The sequence below is a fragment of the Hyperoodon ampullatus genome (genome assembly GCF_949752795.1).
Source record: "Hyperoodon ampullatus genome assembly, chromosome: 5".
Classification (NCBI taxonomy): Eukaryota; Metazoa; Chordata; class Mammalia; order Artiodactyla; family Ziphiidae; genus Hyperoodon; species Hyperoodon ampullatus.
This window is the reverse complement of record NC_136918.1, coordinates 3,818,348-3,845,684: the sequence shown is the minus strand read 5'-3', so window position 1 is coordinate 3,845,684 and position 27,337 is coordinate 3,818,348. Positions and strand designations below refer to the sequence as shown.

The window sequence follows — 27,337 nt, the reverse complement described above, 5'->3', positions numbered from 1 at the left end:
CCATGGTGTACATTAGGTCCCTAGAACTTATTTATCTTATAAATAGAAGTTTGTACTCTTTGACCAGCATCTCCCCAGTTTCCCCCACCCCAGCATCTGGTGACCACATTTCTACTCTCTATTAGTTTAGCTTTTTTAGAGTCTACGTATAAGTGAGAGCATACAGTATTTTTCTTTTAGAGTAAGTTTTTAAAATTAGGTAGTGTTATGTCCTTTTACTTTGTTTTTCAAAATTGTTATGGCTATTATAGATCCTTTACATTTCTATATAAATTCTATAATCAGATTGTCAATTTTTACACAAAATCTTGCTGGAATTTTGAAAGAGAATATAATGAATCAGTATACCAATTTGGAGAGAATTTCCTTCCTCATTATATTGAATTTTCCATTCTGTGAATATAGGTTGTATCTCCATTTATTTAGATATTCTTTAGTTTCTCTTAGCAATTTTTATTATTTCAGTGTACATCTTATACTACTTTTGTTAAATTTATTTTTGTTTTCATTTTTATTTTGTTATAATGGGAATTGTGTCCTTAATTTTTGTTGTAGACTCTTCCTTATTAATATGTAAAATATAATTATTTTATTACTGCAAAATTATAAAATACTTTCATTAGTTCTGTAGTTTGGGGGTTTTGTTTTTGTAGCTTCTTTAGAATTTTCTACATAAAGGATTATGCCATTTGTGAACAAAGGCACTTTTAATTTTTTTTATTGGCCTATTGTACTGGATAGAATCTCCAGTACAATACTGAGTAAAAGTGGTGAGAGAGGACAGCTTTACTTTTATTCCTGATCTTAATGGGAAAATAATTAGTCTTTAAAATTAAGTATAATGTAAGTTTTTTATGTTGATACCCTTTAGTAGGATGAGGAGCTTCCCTTCTAACCTGGTTTTGTTAGGTGTTTTTATTGTGATTGATTGTTTGATTTCATTTTTTCTGCTTCAGTTGAGATAAAAATACAGGCTTTTTTATTGATATAAGATATTATATTCACTCATTTTCAGATATTAGACCAATCTTGCAATCTGGGAAAATCCCACATGGTCATGGTATATAATGTTTTTTCTATGCTACTGGATTTAGTTTGCTAATATTTTGTTAGGGATTTTTGTGTCTACTTTCATAAGGGGTATTAATATGCTTACTAGCCTCAGAGAACTGGAAAATGTTCCCTCCTGCTCTATTTTCTAAAAGAGTTTATGGAAGATTGTTTTTTTTTGGTTTTGTCTTGTTTTATTAATTTGATAGAATTCACCATGGAAGTCCTTTAAGCCTAGGTTTTCCTTTGTGTGAAGACTTTCATTTACTAATTAAACTTCTTATTATAGATCTATCCAAATTTTCTATTCCTTGTTGATTCTTTATGGTAATTTGTCTCTTTCAGACAATACTTTATTTCATGCATAGTGCACATTTGATTGTATAATGTTATTTATGATATTTCTTTATAATCATTTTTATTTCTGTAGGATGTCTCATTACTCATTCTTGATTTTGTAATTTGTATCTTCTCTCTTTTTTGTGTTGGTCAGTCAGCCTAGCTAAAGGTTTATCAGTTATATTGATCTTTTCAAAGAATAAACTTTTGCTTTCATTGACTTTATTTATGTATTTTTTATTTCATTGATTTTTGCTTCAACCTTAATATTTCCTTCCATGTGATTGCTTTAGTTTTAATTTACTTGTCTTCTTTTAGTTTCCTAATGTAGATTGTTGATTTGTATAGCCTTCTTCCTTTCTTACCTGGCATGCTAAGCTATAAATTTCCCTCAAAGTACCGCTTTAGTGACATACCATGACTTTTTATACAACAAATATGTTGTATTTTAAATTTTATTCAGAACTAAAAATTTCCTTATTTTATTTGTGATTTCTTCTTCAACTCATGGGTTGTTAAGCTTTCTTGTTTAATTTTGAAATATTTGGAGGTTTTCCAAATTAATTTCTCTTCTTAATTTCTAGTTTAATTGCATTGTTGTTAGTAAACACACTTTCAGGTATTGATATTTGAATCATTTTATACTTTATGGGCCTTGTTTTTCTTAATCAGTTGGATTATCCAAAAAAAAATACTACATGTGCATATAAAAAGGATATATTCTGCTGTTTTGTTACATCTTCCTGTAAACCTTTTTATCATTATGAAATGTCCTTTTTTAGTATGACTTTTTTTTGTGTGTGTGTCAAAGACTTCTTTGCCTGATAATAATATATCTCTGGTTCTTTTATGGTTACTTTTTGTATGATGTATCTTTTATCATCCTTCCACTGTTTGTGTCTTTGAATATGAAATATATCTCTTATAGACAGCCTAGAGTTGGATCTTGTGTTTTTATCCATTGAACAATCTCTGTTCTTTTCTTTATGGTTGCTACAGAAACTACATCCGATTAGCATGACTAATTTCACATAAATGTAGCATCTTTGCTCCAGTATAGCCCCATTTTCTTGTTCTTCCTTTATACTATTATTGTCAAATATCTTTTATCTCCATTTGGTATTATCCCAGCATTACCATTTTAACTATTATCAGTATATACAATCTTAAGATTTTCAATGAAATTAAACAAAGAAGTATTCATGCTATCTTCTCTTTTTACCCTGTTGTTAACATTTCCAGCATTCTTCATTTTCTTCTATGAATTTGAGTTATTGTATAGAGTTATTTCCTTTCAGTTTGAAGGACTTTCTTTACAGTTTCTTATAAGGCAAGTGTCCTAGCAGTCTTTGTTTATCTGGAAATGTCATTATTTCATCTTCCATATTTGAAAGATAGTTTTGCTAGATATAGAATTCTTGGTGGACAGTTTTATTTTCCTTTAACACTTTTAGTGCCTTTCTACCACCTACTGGACTTCATTGTCTCTGAGTAAAAAATTAGTTGTTAATCTTGCTGTTCCCCTGTACATTTGTGAGTCACTTTTTTGGTAACTTTTATTTTGTTTTCTTCTTTTTTTCCCCATTTTTCTTTGGCTTTCCACAGTTTGCTTCTGTGTTTAGATATGGACCTCTTTGTGTTTATCCTACTAAGATTTTGTTGACCTTCTTGGATCTGTAGAGTCATGTTTTTCATCAAATTTCATAAGCTTTTAGCCGTTGATTCTTCAAATATTTTTTACCCATTTCTCTTTGTTTGGACTCCTTTCACACATATACTGGTATACATGATATTGTTTCCTAAGCTTTTGGAGCTTACATGCATGTGCATGCTCTCACGCGCTCTCTCTCTCTCTCTCTCTCGTTTTTCCTTCCTCAGTGTTTTTCATTTCTATTCTTTGGGTAATTTCTGTTTACCTATCTTTAGGTTCAGTGTTTTTTTTCTGTCAACTCAAATATGCTGCTGAAACCATATGGTGAGTTTTTTATTTCTGTTATTGTACTTTTCAGTTGGTCCTATTTTTATACTTGCTGTTTCTTTATCATAATCCACTGTTGGTTGAGGCCTCGTCATGTTCTCATCTAGTTCTTTGAATATAGCATCTTTCAATATAATCTGATTATATTTATTGGATCTGCTTTAAAATCGTTGCTAAATTTAACAGCTGGGCCCACTCGGAGACAGTTTCTTTAGACTGTTTCAGTTTCCAAGTATAGGTATTACTTCCCTTTTTCTTTGTACATCATATAATCTTCTGTTAAAAACTGTGCATTTTACAAAATCTTAGCAAATTTGGGTTCTGATTTTTTTTCCCCTGAAGTTTGTCGTATTGTTGGGGATTTTGTTTTTGAATAATTTACTTGGACTTAATCTGAGGAATTTATCTCTCCTGGACTGTAGCTTTAGGCTAGCAGAGCTCTGCTATTTCCCCATTCATTTGTTACAGAGTTTGCTCTTTTATTGAAATCTTCCCTGGGTGTTGGTATTTAGCATGTTGCTACCAATCAAGTCAGCTTCCTCAGCTCAAAACCGTGGTTTTCATGGGCATTCCCAATCCTGCTACCTCCACTACACCTGCTGCTCTGAGTTTTAGGGTGTTTGAAGGGGTTATGTCCATTCAATAATGTCATAGATTTTTGCTGTTTTTGGCCCAAATTTCATCAGCTTTTTACGAGTAAATGCTTCTCAACATTTTGAACCTATTTCCAGACAACTAAAAACATTGTTTTTGTATTTTGAGTTATTTGGGGGGATGGGAAGAAAGGTGTTTTCTCTTAGTATAGAATTGTAGGTTGACCTTTATTTTTTTTCAGTCTTTTAAAGGAATTGATCCATTATCTCTGGTTTGGCTTGTTTCCAACTAGAACTGCTGTCATTCTTATCTTGTGTCCTTTGTAGTTAATTTATCTTTTGCTCTGGTTGCATTTAATTTTTTTTTTTTTTTTTTGTAACTAGTTTAACCAATTTTGTCATGACGTTCTTCAGGATCATTTTCTTCATTTTTGTTTTATTACATCCAGGCTCTCCTCAAGCCTCTTGAATATATGTGTTTTGTTGTAACTTTTAATGTTCTGTTTCACTAGTTTTATCATCTGTGTCATTTCTGATTCTGTTTGTTTTGGTTAATTTTTCCCCTTATTATGGGTCATTTTCTTCTTTGAATGCCTGGCAATTTTTATTAGGTGTCAACCACTGTGGGTTTTGTTTTGTTGGGTAGCAGACAATATATTCTTAAGAAATTCATCCACTTTTCTCTGGGACATAATTAATGTTTGATCTTTTCAAGACTTTTTGTAAGGTTTGTTAAGTGGACCAGGGCAGCGTTTAGTCTAAGGTTAACTTTACCCAGATAGTAAGATAAAACCATTCTTTGTACTTTTCTTGATGCCCTGTGAATTACAAGGTTTTTCTGCTCTGGCTCACTGGAACACAAAGTATTCCAAGCCCTGTGTTTGCTCCAGAGGTTGCCCTCTCTGCTCTTTCCGTTCTTTCCCCAGCATTGCCTGATTTGTTCACATGTACATGCTCTTTATACTCAGCTGAAGAGTTGATAGGGTCTTTCTGCAGATGCCCAGAGCTCACTCTCTCTGTGCATCTCTGGTACTGTGCCTTGTAAAATCTAACCACCTTGTCCTCTAGAGTCCCAGCTCCTTTTCCTCAACTCAGGGAAATACCCAGGCTCTGTATAGGTTCCCCTGCCTATACCACTGCCCTGCTCTGCCTGATATCCAACACCTAGAAAGTATTATTTTATGTATTTTATGCAGTTTTTTTAGTTTTTTCAAGAGGAAGAAGCATAAATCCTGTCCATCTTGGCTCAGCCACACAATTTTGAATGCAGAATCCATATCATTTTTTATGATTTTACCTCATATTCAACACCAAAATAACATAGCCTTTATTTCATTTCAGTGACCCACCCTTTCTGAGTCTTGCCAAAATTTTCAACCTATTATTCTCATAAAAGCAACAATTCTTTAATTTCCTACTGTTACCCTATTGATTTTTTAATTTAATCAGACCTTGCATACTAGTATTGAATCTGTCATAGCTCACTTTTGATACATTAAAATTTCAATTCCTCTGGGCTTCCCTGGTGGCGCAGTGGTTAAGAATCTGCCTGCCAATGCAGGGGACACGGGTTCGAGCCCTGGGCCGGGAAGATTCCACATGCCGTGGAGCAACTAAGCCCTTGTGCCACAACTGCTGAGCCTGTGCTCTAGAGCTCAGGAGGCACAGTTACTGAAGCCCATGCTCCACAACAAGAAAAGCCACCACAATGAGAATCCTGCACACCGCAACGAAGAGTAGCCCCTGCTCGCTGCAACTAGAGAAAGCCCATGTGCAGCAACGAAGACCCAACGCAGCCAAAATTAAATAAATAAATAAATAAATAAATGTATTTAAAAAAAATTTCAGTTCCTCAAAAGAGGGTTGAAAATATATGTGAGAGTATGACCTGCCTGCCAAAGTGATCAGCATGTCATGGATACCAATCATTGGTTTTTCCAGAAGTATCACTTAGTCCACTTTATTGATTAAGGGAAAATGTTACTGCATGTACATACTAGAAATAGAAGTGCTGTGGAGAGATGACACTTTCAGTTAATGCTTTTTCTCTCCTGCCACCCCAACTTCAAAAATTAAATATTAATTAATTAAAATTAAATTAAGATTAAATTAATTGTTAGATTTAAGTACCAGTCCATAGGAAATATAGAAAATAGAAGAGCATTTTGTCTGACTGAATCCTAATGGTATCATTTTAGTACAGAATGTGGGAAGTTGCATAGATCAAATGACCCGGTTTATTCAACAATTAAATGGTATATAATATGAACAAGTGGACTTAAAAACATAATTTTAAAATACCAGACATGAAAAATACATTAATGGGTATATATTTAGTGAAGAAAATATACTTTAGACTGTTGAAGGGACACTTAGTGAATTAGAATATAATATTGAGGAATTTACCTAGGCATAGAAGATAATAGAATGACATTTCTGAAAAGTGGGGAATCGTTTGAGAGGCCTCTTAAGTCCTTTACATAGGATTTCAAACAGAGAGAAGTATTGGAAAGTAGTAAAATGAGAGAACTGAAATTTTACAAAATTGATTAAAAAATGGAATGTTCAGGGCTTCCCTGGCGGCGCAGTGGTTGAGAGTCCACCTGCCGATGCAGGGGACACGGGTTCGTGCCCCGGTCCGGAAAGATCCCACATGCTGTGGAGCAGCTGGGCCCGTGAGCCATGGCTGCTGAGCCTGCGCGTCCAGAGCCTGTGCTCCGCAACGGGAGAGGCCACAACAGTGGGAGGCCCGCGTACCGCAAAAAAAAAGGAATGTTCAAATTAAAAAAAAATTAGAGTGTTGAGTAGGTTAAGGAAAATGTTTCACATATAGACCTACTGTAGTCAAAGTACAAAACATCAAAGACCATGAGAAAGTCTTAAAATCAAAAAAGACTTATTTTAGTGATAGTAAAAGAATTTAAAAGTTTGGTTCTTATTATTAACAAATTTAATGAAAGAAGTGATAACAGAGGAAAGATTTCAACAATTTTGAGAAGATGAAACATGGATATTTTTTATATTCTCGTTGAGTCTTTCATCTTTTTATACAATAGTGAAACATTTCAGAATCATGTTTTCAGAGCTATTCTTATATGATACCATGATATGATTTATTCTGAGTAAACTGTCATTCTATTATTTTAATCTTCTTACTTCCTAACATTTCACCCTTGACTTAACCTGTGGGTTAAGTTCATAGTTAGAATGTAAATATAAATTAAAGGTATTTTTCTTTGAAAGTTAATATATCCTTGACATTCAGTTTTTAATGTTATGCCTAAATTGCTGTTAATAGTAGAATATTAAGGAGTAATGCAGGATAGCGGATAGCTATGTCACCTGCTTTGTGGGAGACTCTTAGTGATAAAATGCCTTGTTGTATATATTGTCAGTATTTTCTCTAATGGATAATGCAATGGAAGAGATGAAAAGTATTTTTAATTTCATAAACTTATTATGTTTCTGACACACTTTAAATAATGCTGGTCATCCTGAAATAATTCAATGGAAGATTTGGATTTAGTAAGCAAACCAGGAGAGTTTCAGTTCTTTGGTCTACACAAACATTACTGCCTCTCAGAAGCCTTCCTTGACCCCTTCTCTTTCCCTCCATCATTTTACATGCTTCTGTGTTCCTTGTACTGCCCTTTGCTAACATTTAATACTCTATAAGATAATATTTATTTTAATCATCTTTCTGCAAGCTATCATCTCTATTCTCAAGTTCTTGTTCACAGTCTAATAAAGGATATAGTATGACTTTTCAGTAACTCCTTCAGCTGTTCCTTTCTCCCTTAGGCTTTTTTCCCCCCAATCTCTAGGAGTTGTTCTATTTTGGAAAATGTAAATTTTTTTAGCCAAACATTAGTGACAAAATTGGTTGAGTCATGAATTTATTGTGTTGTACAATTTAGATAGTGGACCTTCTTAGCATTCATAATTATTTCTTACTCTAGAGCTCTCATGAGATTTCTTGTGTAAGAGAGATAACTGTGTCAAAAAATATATGTTAACCAAGAATTAGTCTCTGAAATTTATCAGTCATTTTAATTTAATCTTCTTCCTTACTGGGAAAGCATCTATAAGGGTAGTACACAAAACATTTAATTAAAATTCAGTAGCAGAAAACAATTTGAATTTCATTTGCCAAGAAATTAATTCAAAACAAAAACTTAAGTCCAGATATTAAAGTAAAGGCATACTAACTGAGGATCAGTAAATTAGGTAAGTTTTCCATAGAAATGAACATAATTATTCTTTTATGCTTTAAAAAAGAGCTACAGCAAAGGATTAATTGCCCCAGAATTATTCTTTTCTAGTTTTTTTCTTTCTTTGAGTTTTCAAGTAAAGTGTATTCTGACTTCATCTTTAGTTGTTCATTTCAAGGCCCCAGTACTAGAACTATGAAAATTAGTTCATCGTGTGATTGTCTTTATACATTTCCTCTTGTCTTACTAACTTTTTTGCCCCCTACTTAATCTTTGTTTTGGAAACTTCCAAACACCTGCAGCTAAACGTTATCTTTCTAAATGGAGTGAGACCTTTGGAAATAGAGATTAAGGTGTTAAAAATAAATGTAATATAAAAATCAAAGACTGAAGATCTCTAAAATATGAGAAAAATATCTATATCAAAAAATATACTGTAGGGGCTTCCCTGGTGGCACAGTGGTTGAGGGTCCACCTGCCGATGCAGGGGATGCAGGTTCATGCTCCGGTCCAGGAGGATCCCACATGCCGCAGAGCAGCTGGGCCCTTGGGCCATGGCCACTGGGCCTGCACGTCCGGAGCCTGTTGCTCCGCAACGGGAGAGGCCACAGCAGTGAGAGGCCCGCGTACCATAAAACAAATAGATAGATAGACAGATATCATAATCAAGCCACGGAATATTTAGAAATATACTGCATTTTCATTTTGTACTTCATTTACTTAAATAGAATGTTAGTTCCTAGAAGGCAAGAAGAAAGCTATCTATGGTAATAAGAGGATGTGCCATGAATCATGGAAAACCTGAAAGTTTACTAGAGCTTGAAAGAATAATTATTGTAGGTAATCAGAGTGGAATGAGGGCACTGTGAGTGTAGGAATCACCACAGACATGTAATGTGTGCAGTTTAGCTATTTGGACTAAAGAACTCATTCATAGACCAAACTAAAAGAAGATTGGTTATGGCTCAATTGGTAAAGGCCTTTAATAACAGTAAAACTAAGAATATTGGTTATCTTTTGCCATATAACAACTTACCCCAAAACTTGGTACAGTATACATTATCTCATTGTTACTGTGGGTCAAGAATTTCGGAGTGGCCTAGCTAAGGGGTTCTGGCTTAAGTTCCCTCATCAGATTGCAATCAAGACTTTGGTTGAGGCTGCAGTCATTTGAAGGCTTGACTGTGGTTGGAGCATCTGCTTCTCGTATGGCTTACTCACATGGTTGGTGGAAGAAGACCTAGTTACTCACCACATTGAGTTCTCTATAAGGCAGCTAGAATGTCCTTAAGACATGGCAGTTGGCTTTCCTGAGAGAGATTGATCCAAGAGAGAGAACAAAGAAGTCACTATGTCTTTTTTGACCTAGCTTCAGATGCCAAAATTCATCATTTCCACTGAATTATATTTATTAGAAACAAGTTAATAAGTACACCTGTATTCAAGAAAAGAATCATGTGTCTCCACCAAAGGGAATAGTAACAGAAAATTTGTGAACATTTTAAGACCACCACAAAGAAATTCTTATTTTACTGTATAGTCTGTAATTACATAATATAATTACATGTAGAGAATGATTAATAGGGTGGTATCAGCAAGCAAAGTAGATTAGAGCTCCAAAACCCAAATAGGAGAAAAATCACCTAGGGACTTTTAATAGTAGTAGAATGGGCTGTCTTACATACATAGTCAAATTGTAAATCTAAAAAGGATATTTAAAAATTTTTAAGTTAAAGTGGGAGGCGTCAGACTAGCATCTGAAGTAGACAAGGACTGGGATTCCAAGAAGATAAGCTGTATCAAAATGTTGGCAGTGCTTACAGAGAAGAGCTGTGTTTCAAGAACATGAGCTTTTGGCAGTCTAATAAGCATGAGAAAAAGGTATTAGAGGTTAGGCTTAGACATAGAAATGGTTATAAAAAAAGATTTTGAGCAATATTTTCCTACTGAAATAAAGCTAAGCCTTTATATTCTCTAGCCTTGGGAATCAGCTACCCATAATCTCAATACCAGAGGTAATGGTAATACCAATGGTAATGAATGGAAGAATGATTGAGCTATGTATTATGAGTTACTGTACTTAGTAGTCACTATAGTTTTAATCAAAATACCATACCTATTCATTGTGTCCTTAGCCTACTTCCCTGAGCTTGTGTAATAAAAAACTCAGCCTGGTTTTGTTTGTTTTAATTTTTTTGATTGGTTTGTACAAGCGTATTTCAGCAGAGAATAAGTGTAATTGATCTTTGGGATTTGGGTATTTTGTGGTTATGTTTTGGTTTTGGAGGGGAGCTATTTTATTTTGTTTTATTTTTGCTGTTGGTTTTGTTTTTTTTTTTAATTTGGACAGCCCAGTAGAAGACAAAGTATATGAACTTGTTCTTAGAAGCGGAAATTTATATAAAATAGTAGAACAATACCAAGTGACAGGCAGGAATGAAAGCACTATATGGAGAAATTTGTTAATATCTAATTCAGGTAAAGATGTGTATTCCTTCTCACCCAGTAAATTTCACTTCTAAGTATAACAACAGTGTCTCACAGACTTGACTGACCATGTCCTACATCAAGTACACAGATGTTCCAAGAAAAAAATACTTACTTGCCTTACCCCATGTGAAGCATTTTAGTATTTTCTATCCCAAATACTTTTTTTTCCCCACTCACTAAATTTATTTCATAATGTGCTGGTAGGTAGTAATGCATTGTTTGAAAAACACTGCCCTAGGGGAAACGCTTACACAAGAAGACATGTACGAGAATGCTTATGCCATTCGTTGTTAATAAAAGCAAAAACTTGGAAACAACCTAAATGTCTGCCACTGAAAGAATGTATAAGTAATTTGTAATTTATTTATAGAAAGGAACACTGAACATCAGTTAAAGTTAATATATTGGACTTGGAGCTATATGAATCAGTGTGTATAAATTGCAAAACCTGGTTTGTGAAAAAATCTAATTGGAGAGGAAGCCTATAAGATATAATGTATGTAAAGTTTCAAAATATGTAAAACAATATATATGAAGTTAAAGCATAATAACTTTGTAATGTCTGAAATTTTTCATATTTAGAAAAAAAGAAATACCCTTGAACCATTCACATTCATTATTTTAAAGGTCAAGGAACATTCTTTCACAGTTTTTAAGCTACTTTTTATATTGTATCATCTATGAATGTCTAGAATGATGACAATTAAAAGATTATAATAATGAACATTGATGGAAAGTTTTAGTAGGTACCAGGCACAGTTCTAAGTATTTTATTGATACTTTTATTAAGTGAGTTCATTCTCACAGTCACTGTGAGGTCTAGGTTCAGTTATTATCCCTGTTTTACAGATGAGGAAATCTAAGAAAGAGGGAAATAACTTGAAGCTAATAAATAGCAGAGTCAGGATTTGAACTCAGGATGTCTTGCTCCAAAGTCTGTATCATTAGCCTCTGTGCTATAGAATCTCTCCATGAGAAAAAGGTATAAACAACAGCAAAAATGTAGGAAAACTGAAGACTGTAATTGGTAGTATGGTTTTGAAAGAGAAAGTTTCTCACATTTTTATTCTTTAAGCAATGACATGGACTTAGAAGGAACTAAGATTTATTAGAGCAGAGAATTAAATATTAGAATACTAGCACTCATTTTATCACAAAAGAGAAACTAAGGAAAGCTCCTTGACAGATGATTACCTTGTGTGAATTGGAGAATTAAACATTATTCATGTATGGTAACTCAGAAACCTTTAAGATTTACAAAAGAAAGTTAGGATTTATCTTAATTATATAATATGGGGGTTTTTTAGCCAGAGTTATTAACCTGTTGAAAGATAAGGTAAAAATATTAACACTGTATTTTTTCATGGTTCACAGATTTTAGAGCAGAAGTAATTCCAGGAGGGTTGTAGTAGATGCTTATGGTGAGGTGAAAAGCTGTCTGGGCACAGAGCCAGAGACCTGACTTTGGGGTTCGTTCTGCTACCACTTCATAGTGTGGTCACCAGGATTGTTCTGTTGTGACTAAATGTGAATTATTCTTCTTCCTTGTGCAGTTACTTCAAGGCCTTGGTTTTGTAAACTACTGTACATTTTCAAATAATACAGGCTGCTACAATTTTGCCTCATAGATACTAATTTTTTGTTCATGAAAATTATTTTCTTCTAATTCTTCAGATGTGTACTAGCTTAGAAAGAGTCACAGTTATTTAGAGAAACACGTTTTGAGTTCTCCATTATTCTGTATTTGGATGTTGATACTCTGGTTCCTCAGAAGTTTTAACATGTGTATTGATCCCATAATAATTGTGAGGCTTTCAGAAAACTCCAAATGTCATTTCCTCGTCCACTGAAAATAGAGCAGTTGAGTCAAAATAAGATGATTTCCAGAAGCATTTTTTTGTGTGTTTGGTATTGGTGGTTTTTATTTTATAGAAGCCATATAAAAAATAGAAGATATTCAAGTTGGAGACCTTTGAGAGGGCAGATATAAAAACAGTATTTGGATAATATTGATATCTATTGCTTGCTGAAAATGAGTATGAAGTACTTTCTGGATTTGGATATTAATCGGAGGTTTGTCTCTTTTTTTCCTTCTCTAGTGATGCTATTGCTGAGATTAGAGCCATTTGTATTGAAGAAATTGGAGTATGGATGAAAATGTATAGTGATGCCTTCCTAAATGACAGTTACCTAAAATATGTTGGCTGGACTCTTCATGACAGGGTAAGTTACTCTGTTCTCAGCTTTCATAGAAGATGTACTTGTCCTAATATTAATACTAGAAAGCTAGGAATTAAGATGGCATTGGGGGCTTCCCTGGTGGCGCAGTGGTTGAGAGTCCGCCTGCCGATGCAGGGGACGCGGGTTCATGCCCCGGTCTGGGAAGATCCCACATGCTGCGGAGTGGCTGGACCCGTGAGCCATGGCCGCTGAGCCTGCGTGTCCGGAGCCTGTGCTGCACAATGGGAGAGGCCACAACAGTGAGAGGCCCGCATACCGCAAAAAAAAAAAAAAAAAAAAAAAAAAAAAAAAAAGATGGCATTGGTTGGTTTTTCTCAAGAGTTATAATAATATCGAAATTTAAGATGATACAGCTGAATACTATTTACTTGTGGCCGTGATGAAGCTTGAGACATCAGCATATGTGTGAAAACCATGTCTTACTTAGTTGTAATGCCGTCTTAAAGCAAGGTTGACAACCTGATACATCTAAATTTTAAGAGAATGTAGTACCTCAATAAGCTAATTATAATCTTTTTCTAGTTTGGAATCAAAAGAGATTCCTTTTTCTCTTAATATATAGAAACTAAAGAAGCTTTCTTATTTTGAATTCTCTAAGGTCATATCGTAGTAGAATGTTTTAGCAGAGTTGAATAGATTTGTTGGATTCTAGAATATCTGGTCTTAAAATCTGTCTCTACTTCCACTCTCTTAAAAAAGGCTCTGACTTAAAAGGAATCTCACATTATTAAGTCCTGAGTATGTAATCCTTAAATAACCAAGGATAGGAATGATAAATTGCTGGAATTTTTATATTGAATGACCTGACATTCTATAACTTGAATTGCCAGATTTTCACACACAAAAAAGAAATCTTAACAATGATTTCTTTTAAAAGATGTTATATTCCATTATTTGAATTGTTAAAAGTATCATACCTATTAGAAGATATTTTATCTTTTTTTTTCATTTTATCTTTTTAAATGCAATTATATTCTTAGACTTTTACAGTAATTTTGGTAAAAGTCTAAGACTTATTTTCTATATATTACCATTATTAGCCTGTGGAGCATTTTTTACTTATTGACTGATTGATTGATTGATTTTTTTAGACAGCTCAGACAGAGCAATTTATTTTTTTATAGGTTTGGCATTTAAAAAAAAATTTTTTTTTATTGAAGTATAGTTGATTTACAGTGCTGTGCCAATCTCTGCTGTACAGTAAAGTGACTCAGTTATATACATATATACATTCTTTTTTTTAATTTTCTATTATGGTTTATCACAGGATATTCAATATAGTTCCCTGTGTTATACATTAGAACCTTGTTGTTTATCCATTCTAAATGTAATAGTTTGCATCTACCAATCCCAAACTCCCAGTCCATCCTTATCCTTGCCCAACTTGAGTCTGTTTCTGCTTTGTAGATAGGTTCATTTGTGCCATATTTTAAATTCCACATATAAGTGGTATCATATATTTGTCTTTCTCTTTCTGACTTCACTTAGTATGACAATCTCTAGTTGCATCCATGTTGCTGCAAATGGTATTATTTTGTTCTTTTTGAGGCTGAATAGTATTCCATTGTATATATTTACTGCATCCATGTTGCTGCAAATGGTATTATTTTGTTCTTTTTGAGGCTGAATAGTATTCCATTGTATATATTTACTACATCCTCTTTATCCATTCCTCTGTCGATGAACATTTAAGTTGTTTCCGTGTTTTGGCTATTGTGAACAGTGCTGCTATGAACATAGGGGTGCATGTATCTTTTGAATTATAGTTTTGTCCAGGTATATTCCCAGGAGGGGGATTGCTGGATCATGTGGTAATTCTGTTTTTAGTTTTCTGAGTAACCTGCATACTGTTCTCCATAGTGGTTGTACCAGCTTACAATTCCCACCAACAGTGTAGGAGTTCCCTTTTCTCCACATCCTCTCCGGCATTTGTTATTTGTAGACTTTTTAATGATGGCCATTCTGACTGGTGTGAGGTGGTACCTCAGTGTAGTTTTGATTTGCATTTGTCTAATAATTAGTGATGTTGAGCATCTTTTCATGTGCCTATTGGCCATCTGTATGTCTTCTTTGGAGAAATGTCTATTAAGGTCTTCTGCCCATTTTTCAATTGGGTTATTTGTTTTTTTGTTGATGAGTTACATGAGTTTTTTGTATATTTTGGAGATTAAGCCTTGTCTGTTGCATCATTTGCAAATATTTTCTCCCATTCCGTAGGTTGTCTTTCATTTTTTTTTTTATGGTTTCCTTTGCTGTGCAAAAGCTTGCAAGTTTGATTAGGTCCCATTTGTTTATTTTTGTTTTTATTTCTATTGCCTTGGGAGTCTGACCTAAGAAAACATTGGTACAATTTATGTCAGAGGATGTTTTGCCTATGCTCTCTTCTAGGAGTTTTATGGTATGTTGTCTTATGTTTAAGTCTTTAAGCCATTTTGAGTTTATTTTTGTGCATGGTGTGAGGGTGTGTTCTAACTTCATTGATTTAGATGCAGCTGTCCAACTTTCCCAGCACCATTTGCTGAAGAAACTTCCTTTTTCCCCTTGTATATTCTTACCTCCTTTGTCGAAGATTAATTGACCATAGGTGTGTGGTTTATTTCTGGGCTCTCTATTCTGTTCCATTGATCCGTATGCCTGTTTTTGTACCAATACCACACTGTTTTGATTACTGTAGCTTTGTAGCATTGTCTGAAGTCTGGGGAGTTATGCCTTTGTTTTTTTTCCTCAGGATGGCTCTAGCACTTCTGGGTCTTTTATGGTTCCATATAAATTTTTGGATTATTTGTTCTAGTTTTGTGAAAAATGTCATGGGTAATTTTATAGGGATCGCATTAAGTCTGTAGAATGCTTTGGGTAGTATTGCCATTTTAACAATGTTAATTCTTCCAGTTCAAGAGCATGGGATATCTTTCCATTTCTTTGAATCCTCTTTTATTTCCTTTATTAATGTTTTATAGTTCTCAGCATATAAGTCTTTCACCTCCTTGGTCAGGTTTATTCCTTGATTTTTTTTGGGGGGGTGCAATTTTAAAACTTGTTTACATTCCCTTTCTGATATTTCATTGTTAATGTAAAGGAATGCAACCAATTTCTGAATGTTAATCTTCTATCCTGCTACTTTGCTGAATTTATTTGTTAGATCTAGTAGTTTTTGTGTGGAGTCCTTAGGGTTTTCTATATATAGTATCATGTCATCTGCATATAGTGACAATTTTACCTCTTCCCTTCCAATTTGGATACCTTTTGTTTCTTTTTCTTGTCTGATTGCTGTGGCTAAGAATTCCAATACTATGTTGAAAAGAAATGGTGAGAGTGAGCATCCTTGTCTTGTTCCACATTTTAGTGGGAAGGCTTTCAGCTTTTCATTGTTGATTATTATATTGGCTGTGGGTTTCTCATAAATGGCTTTAATTATGTTGAGATATGTTCCCTCTATTCCCACTTTGGTAAGAGTTTTTATCATGAATGAATGTTGAATTCTGTCAAATGCTTTTTCTGCATCTGTTGAGATGATCATGTGGTTTTTGACTTTTCTTTTGTTAATGTGGTGTATTGCACTGATTGATTTGCATATGTTGAACCATCCTTGTGAACCTGGGATGAATCCCACTTGGTCATAGTATATGATCTTTTTTATGTGTTGTTGGATTCTTTTTGCTAATATTTTGCTGAGGATTTTTGCATCTATATTCATCAAAGATATTGGCCTGTAATTTTCTTTTTTGGTGGTGTCTTTGTCTACTTTTGGTATCAGGGTGATGGTGGCTTCATAGAATGTCTTTGGGAGTGTTCCCTCCTCTTCAGTCTTTTGGAAGAGTTTGAGAAGAATCAGTGTAAGTTCTTTGTATGTTTGGTAGAATTCACCTGGGAAGCCATCTGGTCCTGGACTTCTGTTTGTAGGAAGTATTTTTATTACAGATTCTATTTCACTTCTAGTGATTGATCTGTTCAAATTATCTATTTCTTATTGATTCAATTTTGGTGGTCTGTATGTTTCTAGAAAGTTATCCATTTCTTCTAAGTTGTCAAATTTGTTAGCATATAATGGTTCATAGTATTCTCTTATGTTTTTTGTATTTCTGTGGTATCAGTTGATATTTCTTCTTTTTCATTTCTCATTTTGTTTATTTGGGTTCTCTCTCTTTTCTTCTTGGTGAGCCTGGCTAGAGGTTTGTCAATTTTGTTTACTCTTTCAAAGAACCAGCTCTTGGTTTTGTTGATTTTTTTCCTTTTTTTTTAAATCTCTATTTATTTCCTCCCTGATCTTTATTATTTCCTTCCTTCTGCTGACTTTAGGTTTTGTTTGTTCTTCTTTTTCTAATTCTTTTAGGTGATAGGTTAGGTTGTTTACTTGAGATTTTTCTTGTTTTTTGATGAAGGCCTGTATCACTATAAACTTCCCTCTAAGAACTGCTTTTGCTGTGTCCCATAGATTTTGTATGGTTGTGTTTTCATTGTTGTTTGTCTCAAGGTATATTTTAATTTGCTTTTTGATTTCCTCATTGACCCATTGGTTTTTTAGTAGCATGTTATTCAGTCTCCAGCTAATTGTTCTTTTCTCGTTTCTTTTCCTGTGGTTGATTACTAATTTCATGCCATTGTGGTCAGAGAAGATGCTTAAAATAATTTCTGTACTCTTAAATTTGTTGAGGTTAGTTTTGTGCCCTAGGATATGGTCAGCCTTAGAGAATGTTCTGTGTGCACTCAAAAAGAATGTATATTCTGTTTTTTGTGGGGTGTTGTTGTTGTGTTTTGGTTTTTTTTTGTATGTAGTATCCTGAAACTATCAATTAAGTCTAACTGTTGTATCATTTAGGACCTCTGTTACCTTGTTGATTTCTGTCTGGAAGATTTGTCCATTGATGTGAGTGGGGTGTTAAAGTCTCCTACTATTGTATTCCCATCAATTTCTCCCTTTATGTCTGTTAGTATTTGTTTTATGTATCAGGGGTGCTCCTATATTAGGTGCATATATGTTGATAAGTATAAAATCGTCTTCTTCTATTGATTCTTTTATCATTATGTAGTGTCCTTCTTTATATTTCTTTATAGCCTTTGCTTTGAAGTCTATTTTGTCTGATATGAGTATTGCAACTCCTGCTTTCTTGTCATTTCCGTTTGCATGAAATATCTTTTACCATCCCCTCTTTCTCAATCTGTGTGTATCCTTTGCCCTAAGGTGGGTCTCTTGTAGACAGCATATTGTAGACTCTTGTTTTTTTCTATCCAGTCTGCCACTCTGTGTCTTTTGATTGGAGCATTCAGTCCATTGACAGTTAAGGTAATTATTGATATATATATATATGTATTTATTGCCATTTAAAAACTTGTTTTCCAGTTGATTCTTTGTTTCTTCTTTGTTCCTTTCTTTTTCTGTTTTTCTTTTTGTGGTTTCATGATTTCCTTTTATTTTATGCTTGTGTTCTTTTTTAGGTTTTTGTGAATCTATTGTATGTTTTCCATTTGTGGTTGCCCTGTTTTTCAAGTATGTTAACCCCTTCCCATATATGCTTGCTTTAGACTGGTAGTCATATTGACTCAAACACATTTTAAAAAAAGAAAAAGAATCTTCATTTTCTTACTCTCCTTCCCCACATTTTATGATTTTGATGTCCCTTTTTACATCTTCATGTTTATCCCTTTGCTGTTCCTTGTGTTTATCATTGCTTTCACAAATAGGGTTTTTTTTTCTTTTTGATCTGTATACTGGCTAATTTAAGTGATTTACTTTCCAATTGTGATTTCCTCCTTCCTATTTCTTCTTGCTGCTTCTTTTCTACTTAGAGATGACCTTTCCATATTTCTTTCAAGATAGGTTTAGTATTGCTGTTTTCTTTCAATTTTTGCTTGTCTGAGAAATTCTTTATTTCTCCTCCTAGTCTACATGATAATCTTGCTGAGTAGAGTATTCTAGGTTGCAGATTTTTCTCTTTCAAGACTTTGAATATATTTTGTACGCCCTTCTGGCCTACAGTGTTTCTGTAGAGAAATCAGCTGATAGTCTTATGGTGGTTCCCTTGTAAAGAACTCTTGGTTTTTCTCTTGCTGCCTTTAGAATCCTCTCTTTATCTTTAACTTCTGCCATTTTTATTATAATATGTCTTGATGTAGGTCTGTTTGGCTTCATCTTCTTTGGGACCCTCTGTGCTTCCTGTATCTGGGTATCTGTTTCCTTCTTTTAGTTTGGGAAATTTTCAGCCATAATTTCTTCAAATACATCTTCAATCCCCTTTTCTCTTTCTTCTCCTTCTGGAATCCCTATTATGCATAGATTGGCCTGCTTTATATTATCCCATAGGTCTCTTATGTTGCTTTCATTTTTTTTTTTCATTTGGCTTTCTGTCTTCTGTTTTGATTGGGTAATTTCCATTAGTCTATCTTCCAGGTCACTTATTCTTTCTTCTGCATTATTCATTATTCTTTCTTCTGCATTATTCATTCTGCTGTTCATTGCCTTGAGCTCAGTCAGCTTTCATCTCAGCAAATGAATTTTCTAATTTTTCTTGTCTCCTCCTTGTAGTTTCAAGTTCCTTTTTACAGTAATCTGCCTTTCTGTTGATAGACTTTCTTAATTCCTTCAGTGTTTTCATTACCTCCTTTTTTAACTGGGTGTCTATTAGACTGAGGAGGTCTTTTTCATTGTTCCTGCAGGCAAATTTTTTTGGTCTTTTAACTGAGAGTGGTTCCTCTGCTTTTTCATTTTGCTTATATTTCTCTTACTCTGTGAGTTCAGGAGAAACAATTATCTACTGTGGTCTTGGAGGGCTATTTATAAGCAAGAGAATCCCTGTGTAGCTTGCGTGGGTTCAATTTTTTTTTTGACATGAGTGCTGTTTTTGGTTTGGATGCTTGCTGTCTCTTTCTTAGCGTGTGCTGGCTGTTATCCCCTTGATCAGGGTGTGCAGGTGCATGCTCCCAGGGAGGCGGGGGCAACAGTTGGCTCCCAGTCGCAGGTTTCTCCGCATTGGTGGCAGCAGGTCACGTGTCCCTGGGGACGTTGGCCCTAGATCTTGGGACCCTAGGCGGCAGTGGTGTTGCGCACCCCGTGGAGGTGGGGGCGGTGGTTGGCACCGGGTTGCAGGGCCCCTGTCAGCAGTGGTTGGCTGTGTGCACTCCTGGGGACGTTGGTCCCACTTCAGGGGACCCTCTGCAGTGGCGGGCCGTGCCGGCTCCTGGGAAGGTGAGGGCAGTGATCTGCACCCCCGCTCACAGGACCCTTGGCAGTGGCAGCAGCAACGGCAGCGTTCCGCACCTGCCTCTGGAGTCCAAGATGTCAGCCATGGCTCACGCCTGCCCCTGGAGCTCATATAGGCAGTGCCCTGCTGCCTGTGAGCATGCAGAGAAAGAAGGTCCTGTGGCGGGCCCACTCCTCTCCTCTCATGCCCCCCAACAATGGTCCCTTGCCTCTGGTGGGCCCAGGCTTCTTCCCAGACTCCCTCAGTTGTGGCGCCCTGCACCCTACCCACCTCAGGCTGTGTTCACACAGCCAACCCCAGTCCTCTCCCCGGGGTCTGACCTCCAAAGCCCGAACCTCAGAACCCAGCCCCCACCTGCCCCAGCGGCCAAGCAGACAAGCATCTCAGGCTGGGGAGTGCCGGTCAGCATCGACCTGTGCAGGTCTGTCTCTGCTTTGCCCTCCACATACCTGTTGCTGTGCTCTCCTCCAAGGCTCTGAAGCTACCCCTCTGTCCCCGCCAGTGGACAGAGGGACTGAGGGGACTTCCCAGTGTGCAGAAACGTTTCCTTTTTCACAGCTCCCTCCCAGAGGTGCAGGTCCATTCCCGATTCCTTTCTCTCTCTTTTTCTTTTGCCCTGCCCAGTTACATGGAGATTCTCTTGCCCTATTGGAAGTCTGAAGTCTTCTGCCAGCATTCAGTAGATGTTTTGTGAGAATCATTCCCCATGTAGATGTATTTTTGATGTATCTGTGGGGAGGTGAGCTCCACATCCTACTCCTCTGCCATGTTGATCCAGTTCCCCGAACATTTATTTTTTAAATAGTAGTGTGCTAAGTATTAAGAAAACCACAAAATTACATAAATTATAATGAAAGTTCCCAAGGGAATTTTATAGGCCATTTTTGCTATAAAAGAGCGTTCAGAGTGTAGGGAGATCATCATAAGTTGGATGGTCAGTTTCAGTGACTAATTTTTAATTGAGGATTAAAAGGGATTATTTCCCATCTCATTTGAAGGAAAATCCAGTTAGTGTGTACATAGTGAATTTTTTCCTGAATATTTATTTTCCCTAGCAATTCAGATTCTTTTGTCTATAGTAATAAATCCCAAACTCAATTTTGTTTTCTTTTTCCAGTCCTCATGTGGTACTGGGGACCTTTACATCTAAGCCTCATCTCAGGTGCATCCAATTAAATTTTACTGGTGTGAGAGATATTAGAATTACACCTTGTGCTCTCATGCAGGCATATCCACACTACTAAATCCAAGCAGACAAGCTTTTTAGTAGAAATAAGTTTAAAGTCTTTCATTTTTTTTTTTTTTTTTTTTTTTTTTTTTTTTGTGGTACGCGGGCCTCTCCCCGTTGTGGCCTCTCTCGTTGCGGAGCACAGGCTCCAGACGCGCAGGCCCAGCGGCCATGGCTCACGGGCCCAGCCGCTCCGCGGCACGCGGGATCCTCCCGGACCGGGGCACGAACCCGCGTCCCCTGCATCGGCAGGCGGACTCTCAACCACTGCGCCACCAGGGAAGCCCAAGTCTTTCATTTTTATTCCCTACTACTACCATACCAGTTTTCCTCCTCTCCTCACCTCCCTAATAGAGTGTTCTACTGAATTTCAATAACAGTAACAATTACCAGTTTTAACAAAACTTATGTATGTCCACAAATTCTGGGGAAAACACCGATTTGATGTGGCTTATCAAAAAATAAACAAACAGCAATTTAAAACAAATCACTAAAGTGTGTGTCTGTAGAAATCCTCTGTCCAGATAAAGGAAGAGGTAGGTTTCTCTTGTACAGTGTTGATAAAATGATTTAAGGAGTAAGTAGTGTTTTCGATAGCATGATTTTATAAACCTCTCCTGTGATCTCCAATTGCTTTACTTAGAAAAGAGTGTAAGTATTAAATATTTATTTCTAAACTTTCCTTTTTGTCATTCCCTTTCTGATCACCTTGTACTTTTTTTCTCTGAAGATTAAAGTAATTTCCTTTCTCTCCTTTTAATCATCTGGTTGAAAGTGTTCATTGTATAGGCTGTAGCCTCTGTCTTCAGACTCATCCTGTGCATTTTCAAATGAGCTGATAAAATTTCTTCTCATTTTTAAAAAAATTACATTTTAATTATCAATTGCATTTTTCTGTTTTTGTTGAGATATAATTGACATTTAACATTGTGTTAGTTTAAGGTATACAACATAATGATTTGATATTCTTTCCGTCTTGATTTTAGAATTTTAGAGGTTATAACCTGGTCTACCCTCCTATAAATAAGACAAACTTTTTCATACTGCCAATTTGTATAAGTTCTACAGTATTAAATTTTGGTCATTAGAAAGACGGACAATCTCTAACAGCTAAAGGAGTTATTAGAAATTCAGTTCATCTTTCTGTTGACCAAAACTTATTTCTAAATTCCTACCCGTTGGTTTTAGTTCTGACATTGAGGGTGACACAGAATAGGTCTAATTTAAATACAGCTTTAGTAATCTCTGTGCTCTGCACTAAGTATCGTACTCTCTTTTTGTATTTATGCTCATGACACTAGACTACCTTTCTTTGTCCTTTCCAGTTTGTAAATCTGACTGTACTGTTTTTTGTTTTTAGCTTATGTGTACAATTCTTCTACTTTCTTGCAAATGCTTGATTGCTTATATCAAAATCTCAGTGCTTGGGTGGGATTTATTTTCAGTTAGTCCATTTCATTTCCTCATCTTCGTGTTCACTCATCCCATATTAGTTTCTCTTAAGTTTACCAAAAACCTTTTAGCTCTGTATATGTCAAGCAAATGACATCTGTTGCCGATCACTAGAAGTAGAAGTTCAAATTCTTTGCCCACTGCATACTGATCACCAAGGAAAACACAACACAGTCAAGCATTGGATGGAACAATGCCTTACTCACATGGAGAAGGCACAGAGCAAGATTAGCTTCAGTAGTGTCAGTCCCCCGTGGTCCAGCAGTCAACACAGAGCAGTTGCCCTGCGTGCACCCCTCTTGTGCCACAGAACTAAGGACCCTATTCTGTCCTCTCAGGGGACAGATTTAATAGTGGGGTTGGCCAGGTGCCATATGATGCACACACTTAAGCAGAACAAAAGAAGACACATTGAGTCTAAAACGGGAATGATATTCCCACACAAGGTGATAAACCCAGCACAGTCCATGAAGACTCTTATCACTTGATAAGGAAATATTCCAGACCCAAGGCCTCTTCCTGTGCAGCCAAGTGTGGGTCAAAACACTGTGTACAGGAGACTGCCTTTCCCAACAGTCTACCCCTCACCCCTGCTCGACCACTGACATGGCAGATAAAGCATATCAAATCACCCACCCCAAACTTGAAGGCGGAATTGGGTTCACCAGGGTCCCAGAACAACCTGTTTGGATGTGGAGTGCTCATAGAGCCTCCCTGTCATTAGGAAACAGCACTTTACCAGGCCCGTTAGGAGAGCCAGACCTAGGAAGACAGTCAAGCCACCCTAGAGGGTGGTCTTCAACGTGGATTAAGCCAGCTAAAGAGGTCAAATTGTGAGTTTGGGGAGACTGCGTGGGTACAGCTGATAACCATCCCTCCTGAGCATGGATGTTCATCAGCTCAGTTTTCAGCTTCCCCAAATTGTTGACGTATACACAGTAAGAAATGCTGACAATAACACAAACACCACCTTGTTCTGCCAGCAGGTAATTGAGGGCTATTTAGTTATCCATCACCACCTTGACTAGTGAGTTCAGTGAGTCTCATTGGCTTGGATGGCTTGGGCAGTAGTGTTAGCTATTTCTGCCATGGTTGAGGACAGGTTGTACACCATTTTTTTCTAGGGCCTGCATACCTATTCCCAGTATTAGAATTTGGATAGCAGAATGAAACCAGTGGTTAGTTTGTCTTCCCAGGAGGATACTGTGAGCCACCTTGTAGTACGTCAGCAGAAGAGGTCCTTTTCAGCCCTCTCTGCAGTTGCTGACATGGACAGTCAGCCTTAGAACTCTGAGGCAACAATCCTTCCCCTGGAGGCAGACATTCTATTGCCCATTGGGGTCCACAGAGAAATACATAACCCAGAGGGGTGCAGGGGACACATGTCAGGGATTTTGTTCTGATAATGCTGACTAGTCCAGTTATATACAGCCTTGGCTTGCTTTTACCATGTGTTTGCAGGGAGAGAAAAGTTACATACTGGGCATCCAAGTCCAAAATGTCAGTATAGATCAGTAATAAGCATTCTTGTACAGGGCTTTTTTTCTGTCATATCATAGGAAATATTAAAGCAAGGGACTCTGGAGCATGCCTGCATCTGGGCCTGTATCAAAGGAGTGACCCAGCTATTTGACCCATTGACAACTTGAGGAAGTTCTGAGCAGTTTTGTGTCAGCCAGGCCATTACAGTGGGAATGCGGAACGAGAAGGAATTCATTCTGTGATGACAAATCCCAGCATTGTTTAAGTTTGCCTCCTCTGACTATGGCTGTTGTTGTAACAGGCACAGCAGATGATTCTGTAGGAATGAGAAGAGGAAAGATTAGTGTTTCTACTCCTCTCCCACTTCATGAATCTTCTCAGGCCAGAGCTACTCTGGTCTACTGCTTGTGATACTAGCTGCCCTGGTATTGCAATCCAAGCCTGATGTTACCTCCTCTGTGGGCACCCAGTGCCTTTGTGGCTTGACAAAAACTTTTTGGCCTCAGTTGGCCAGTCTAGGGAAGGACTGCACAAACTTGACATGTCTGTTAACATCACCCACCTGATTGAAAGGATCAGTGTGCCCAGTACTACTAGAAGGACCCTAGCTAGCACCCTGATACTCCTTGATTTCATCTCCCACCTTTGTGGTATCCCATAGGAGGGAGGTTCCCCCAGGTAAGTATCACATCCAGACTAGAGTCAAGGGGCCCTGTCTGGGGTACAATGGTAGGCAGAACTGCAGATCACCCCAAAGACATACGCTCCAACGGGAAAAAAGAAGAAGAATGAATGACATGTTGAGATTGTGATTTTGCAGGCACAGCCTAAGCACATGGCTGCCTAGTCCACTTCCAGCACAACCAAACTCAGTATTTCCCAACGTGTGTTGCAGTGCCTGTTTTCCTTGCAGTGGAGTGTTTAGTAGCCATAGTCCCTGAGAGTGTGCCCATTGTTGTCTTGCTTGGGCAGTGAAGGATGTTCCTTGGTCAGAGTGAAGTCCCATGGGGTATCCAAAAATATGACATAAGTTTTATTCAAGGACAGCTATGGTAGTTTCAGCATCCACATGCCAGACTGGAGTAGCTATACAATAGCCTGACTAGGTGTTATGGCAGTGAGGCATCATCTTTGCCTGTGGCTGGTGGTCAGGGGTTTGATGTGAACAATCTGCCAGATCCAGGCGAGTCCCAGTCCTTGGTTAATGTGTCCCAGTTCTTCTCTCTGGGTGATTTGAGTATATTGACAAGAATCACAAGAATGTACTACCTCCTTAGCCTTCTGGGTTATCTCTTGGGCTCTGGCCCATTTTTGCATCTGAAGTGGACTCCTTTTTCCATAGATGTACCCACCAGGCAATTGTTGCAGCCCACTGGGCACAAACTTGATTGACACGAGTTCCATTTAGGTTTTTATTTTAAAAGTTCCTTTGCAAACACAAGCATGTGGTCCTTCACAAAAACATGCTACTAAAAAAAGAACAAAAAAAGTCAATGAAGAAATTAAAGAGGAAATCAGAAAACACCTCAAAACAAATGAAAATAAAAATACAGCTTGCCAAAATCTATGGGATGCAGAAATGCAGTTCTCAGAGGGAAGTTTATAGTGATACAGGCCTACAAGAAACAAGAAAAATCTCAAATAAACAACCTAACCTACCATCTGAAGGAGTTAGAACAAAGCCCAGAGTCAGCAGGAGGAAGGAAATAATAAAGATCAGAGAGGAAATATAAAAATAGAGACCCCAAAAAAGACAATAGAAAAGATAAATGAGATCAAGAGCTAGTTTTTTGCAAGCATAAACAAAATTGATAAGCCTTTAGCTAGGCTCGTTAAGAAAAAAAGAGAACCCAAATAAACAAAATAAGAAAAGAAAGAGGAGAAATTACAGCTGATATTCAGAGATACAAAAAACTCATAAGAGAATATTATGAACGGTTATATGCCAACAAATTGGAAACCTAGAAAAAAATGGGTAAATTTCTAGAAATGTACACTTTTCCAAGACTGAATCTGGAAGAAATAATCTGAGCAGACCAGTCACTAGTAGTGAAATTGAATTAGTAATCAAAAAGCTCCCAGCAAATAAAAGTCCAAGACCCGATGGCTTCACAGGGGAATTCTACCAAACATGTAAAGAAGAGCTACTATCTATCCTCAAACCATTACAAAAACTTGAGGAACACTTCTGAATTCATTCCACGAGGCCACCATTACCCTGATACCAAAACCAGATGAAGATATTACAAAAAAAAGAAAATTACAGACCAATATCTCTGATGAATATAGATGCAGAAATTCTCAACAAAATATTAGCAAACCTAATTCAACAATATAGAAACAGGATCATACACCATGATCAACTGGGATTTACTATAGGGATGCAAGGATGGTTTAATATCCACAGATCAGTCAGTGTAATACACCACATTAACAAAATGGAGACTACAACCACATCATCATTTCAGTAGACATAGAAAAGGCATTCGACAGATCTCAACACCTTCATGATAAACACTCTAATCAAAGTTGATATCAAGGAAGCATATGTAAACATAATAAAGGCCATTTATGACAAACCCACAGCTGACATCATACTCAACAGTGAAAAGCTGAAAGCTTTTCCTTTAAAATCAGAAACGACAAGAATGCTCACTCTTGCCACTTCCATTTAACATAGTATTGGAAGCCCTAGCCATGGTAATCAGAGAAGAAAAAGAAATAAAAGACATCTAAATTGGAAAGGAAGATGTAAAACTGTCACTGTTTGCAGATAACATGATCCTATATATAGAAAACCCTAAAATGTCCACCAATATGCTATTAGAACTAATAAATGAATTAAGTTGCAGGACACAAGATTAATATATAGGAATCTGTTGCTTTTCTATGTACTAGTAATGAACTATCAGAAAGAGAAAGCAAGAAAACAACCCCATTTAAAATTGCATCAAATGGAACAGAATAGAAAGTCCAGAGATAAACCCATGCACCTGTGGTCACCTAATCTATGACAAAGGAGGCAAGAATATACAATGGAGAAAAGACAATCTCTTTGATAAGTGGTGCTGGGAAAA

At 36.5% G+C, this 27,337-nt stretch overlaps 1 protein-coding gene across 2 annotated transcripts in view; it reads left to right on the top strand.

Moving 5' to 3' along the window:
- Positions 1-27,337, top strand: part of STAG1 (STAG1 cohesin complex component) — a gene marked incomplete at both ends in the record, with an annotated part of 314,305 nt that overhangs the window by 169,786 nt on the left and 117,182 nt on the right. For both annotated transcript variants that reach the window (XM_079704598.1, XM_079704597.1), the window contains one exon: positions 12,761-12,884. In XM_079704598.1, the coding sequence (XP_079560724.1) occupies positions 12,761-12,884 (124 nt within the window). The remainder of the gene's footprint in view (positions 1-12,760; positions 12,885-27,337) is intronic.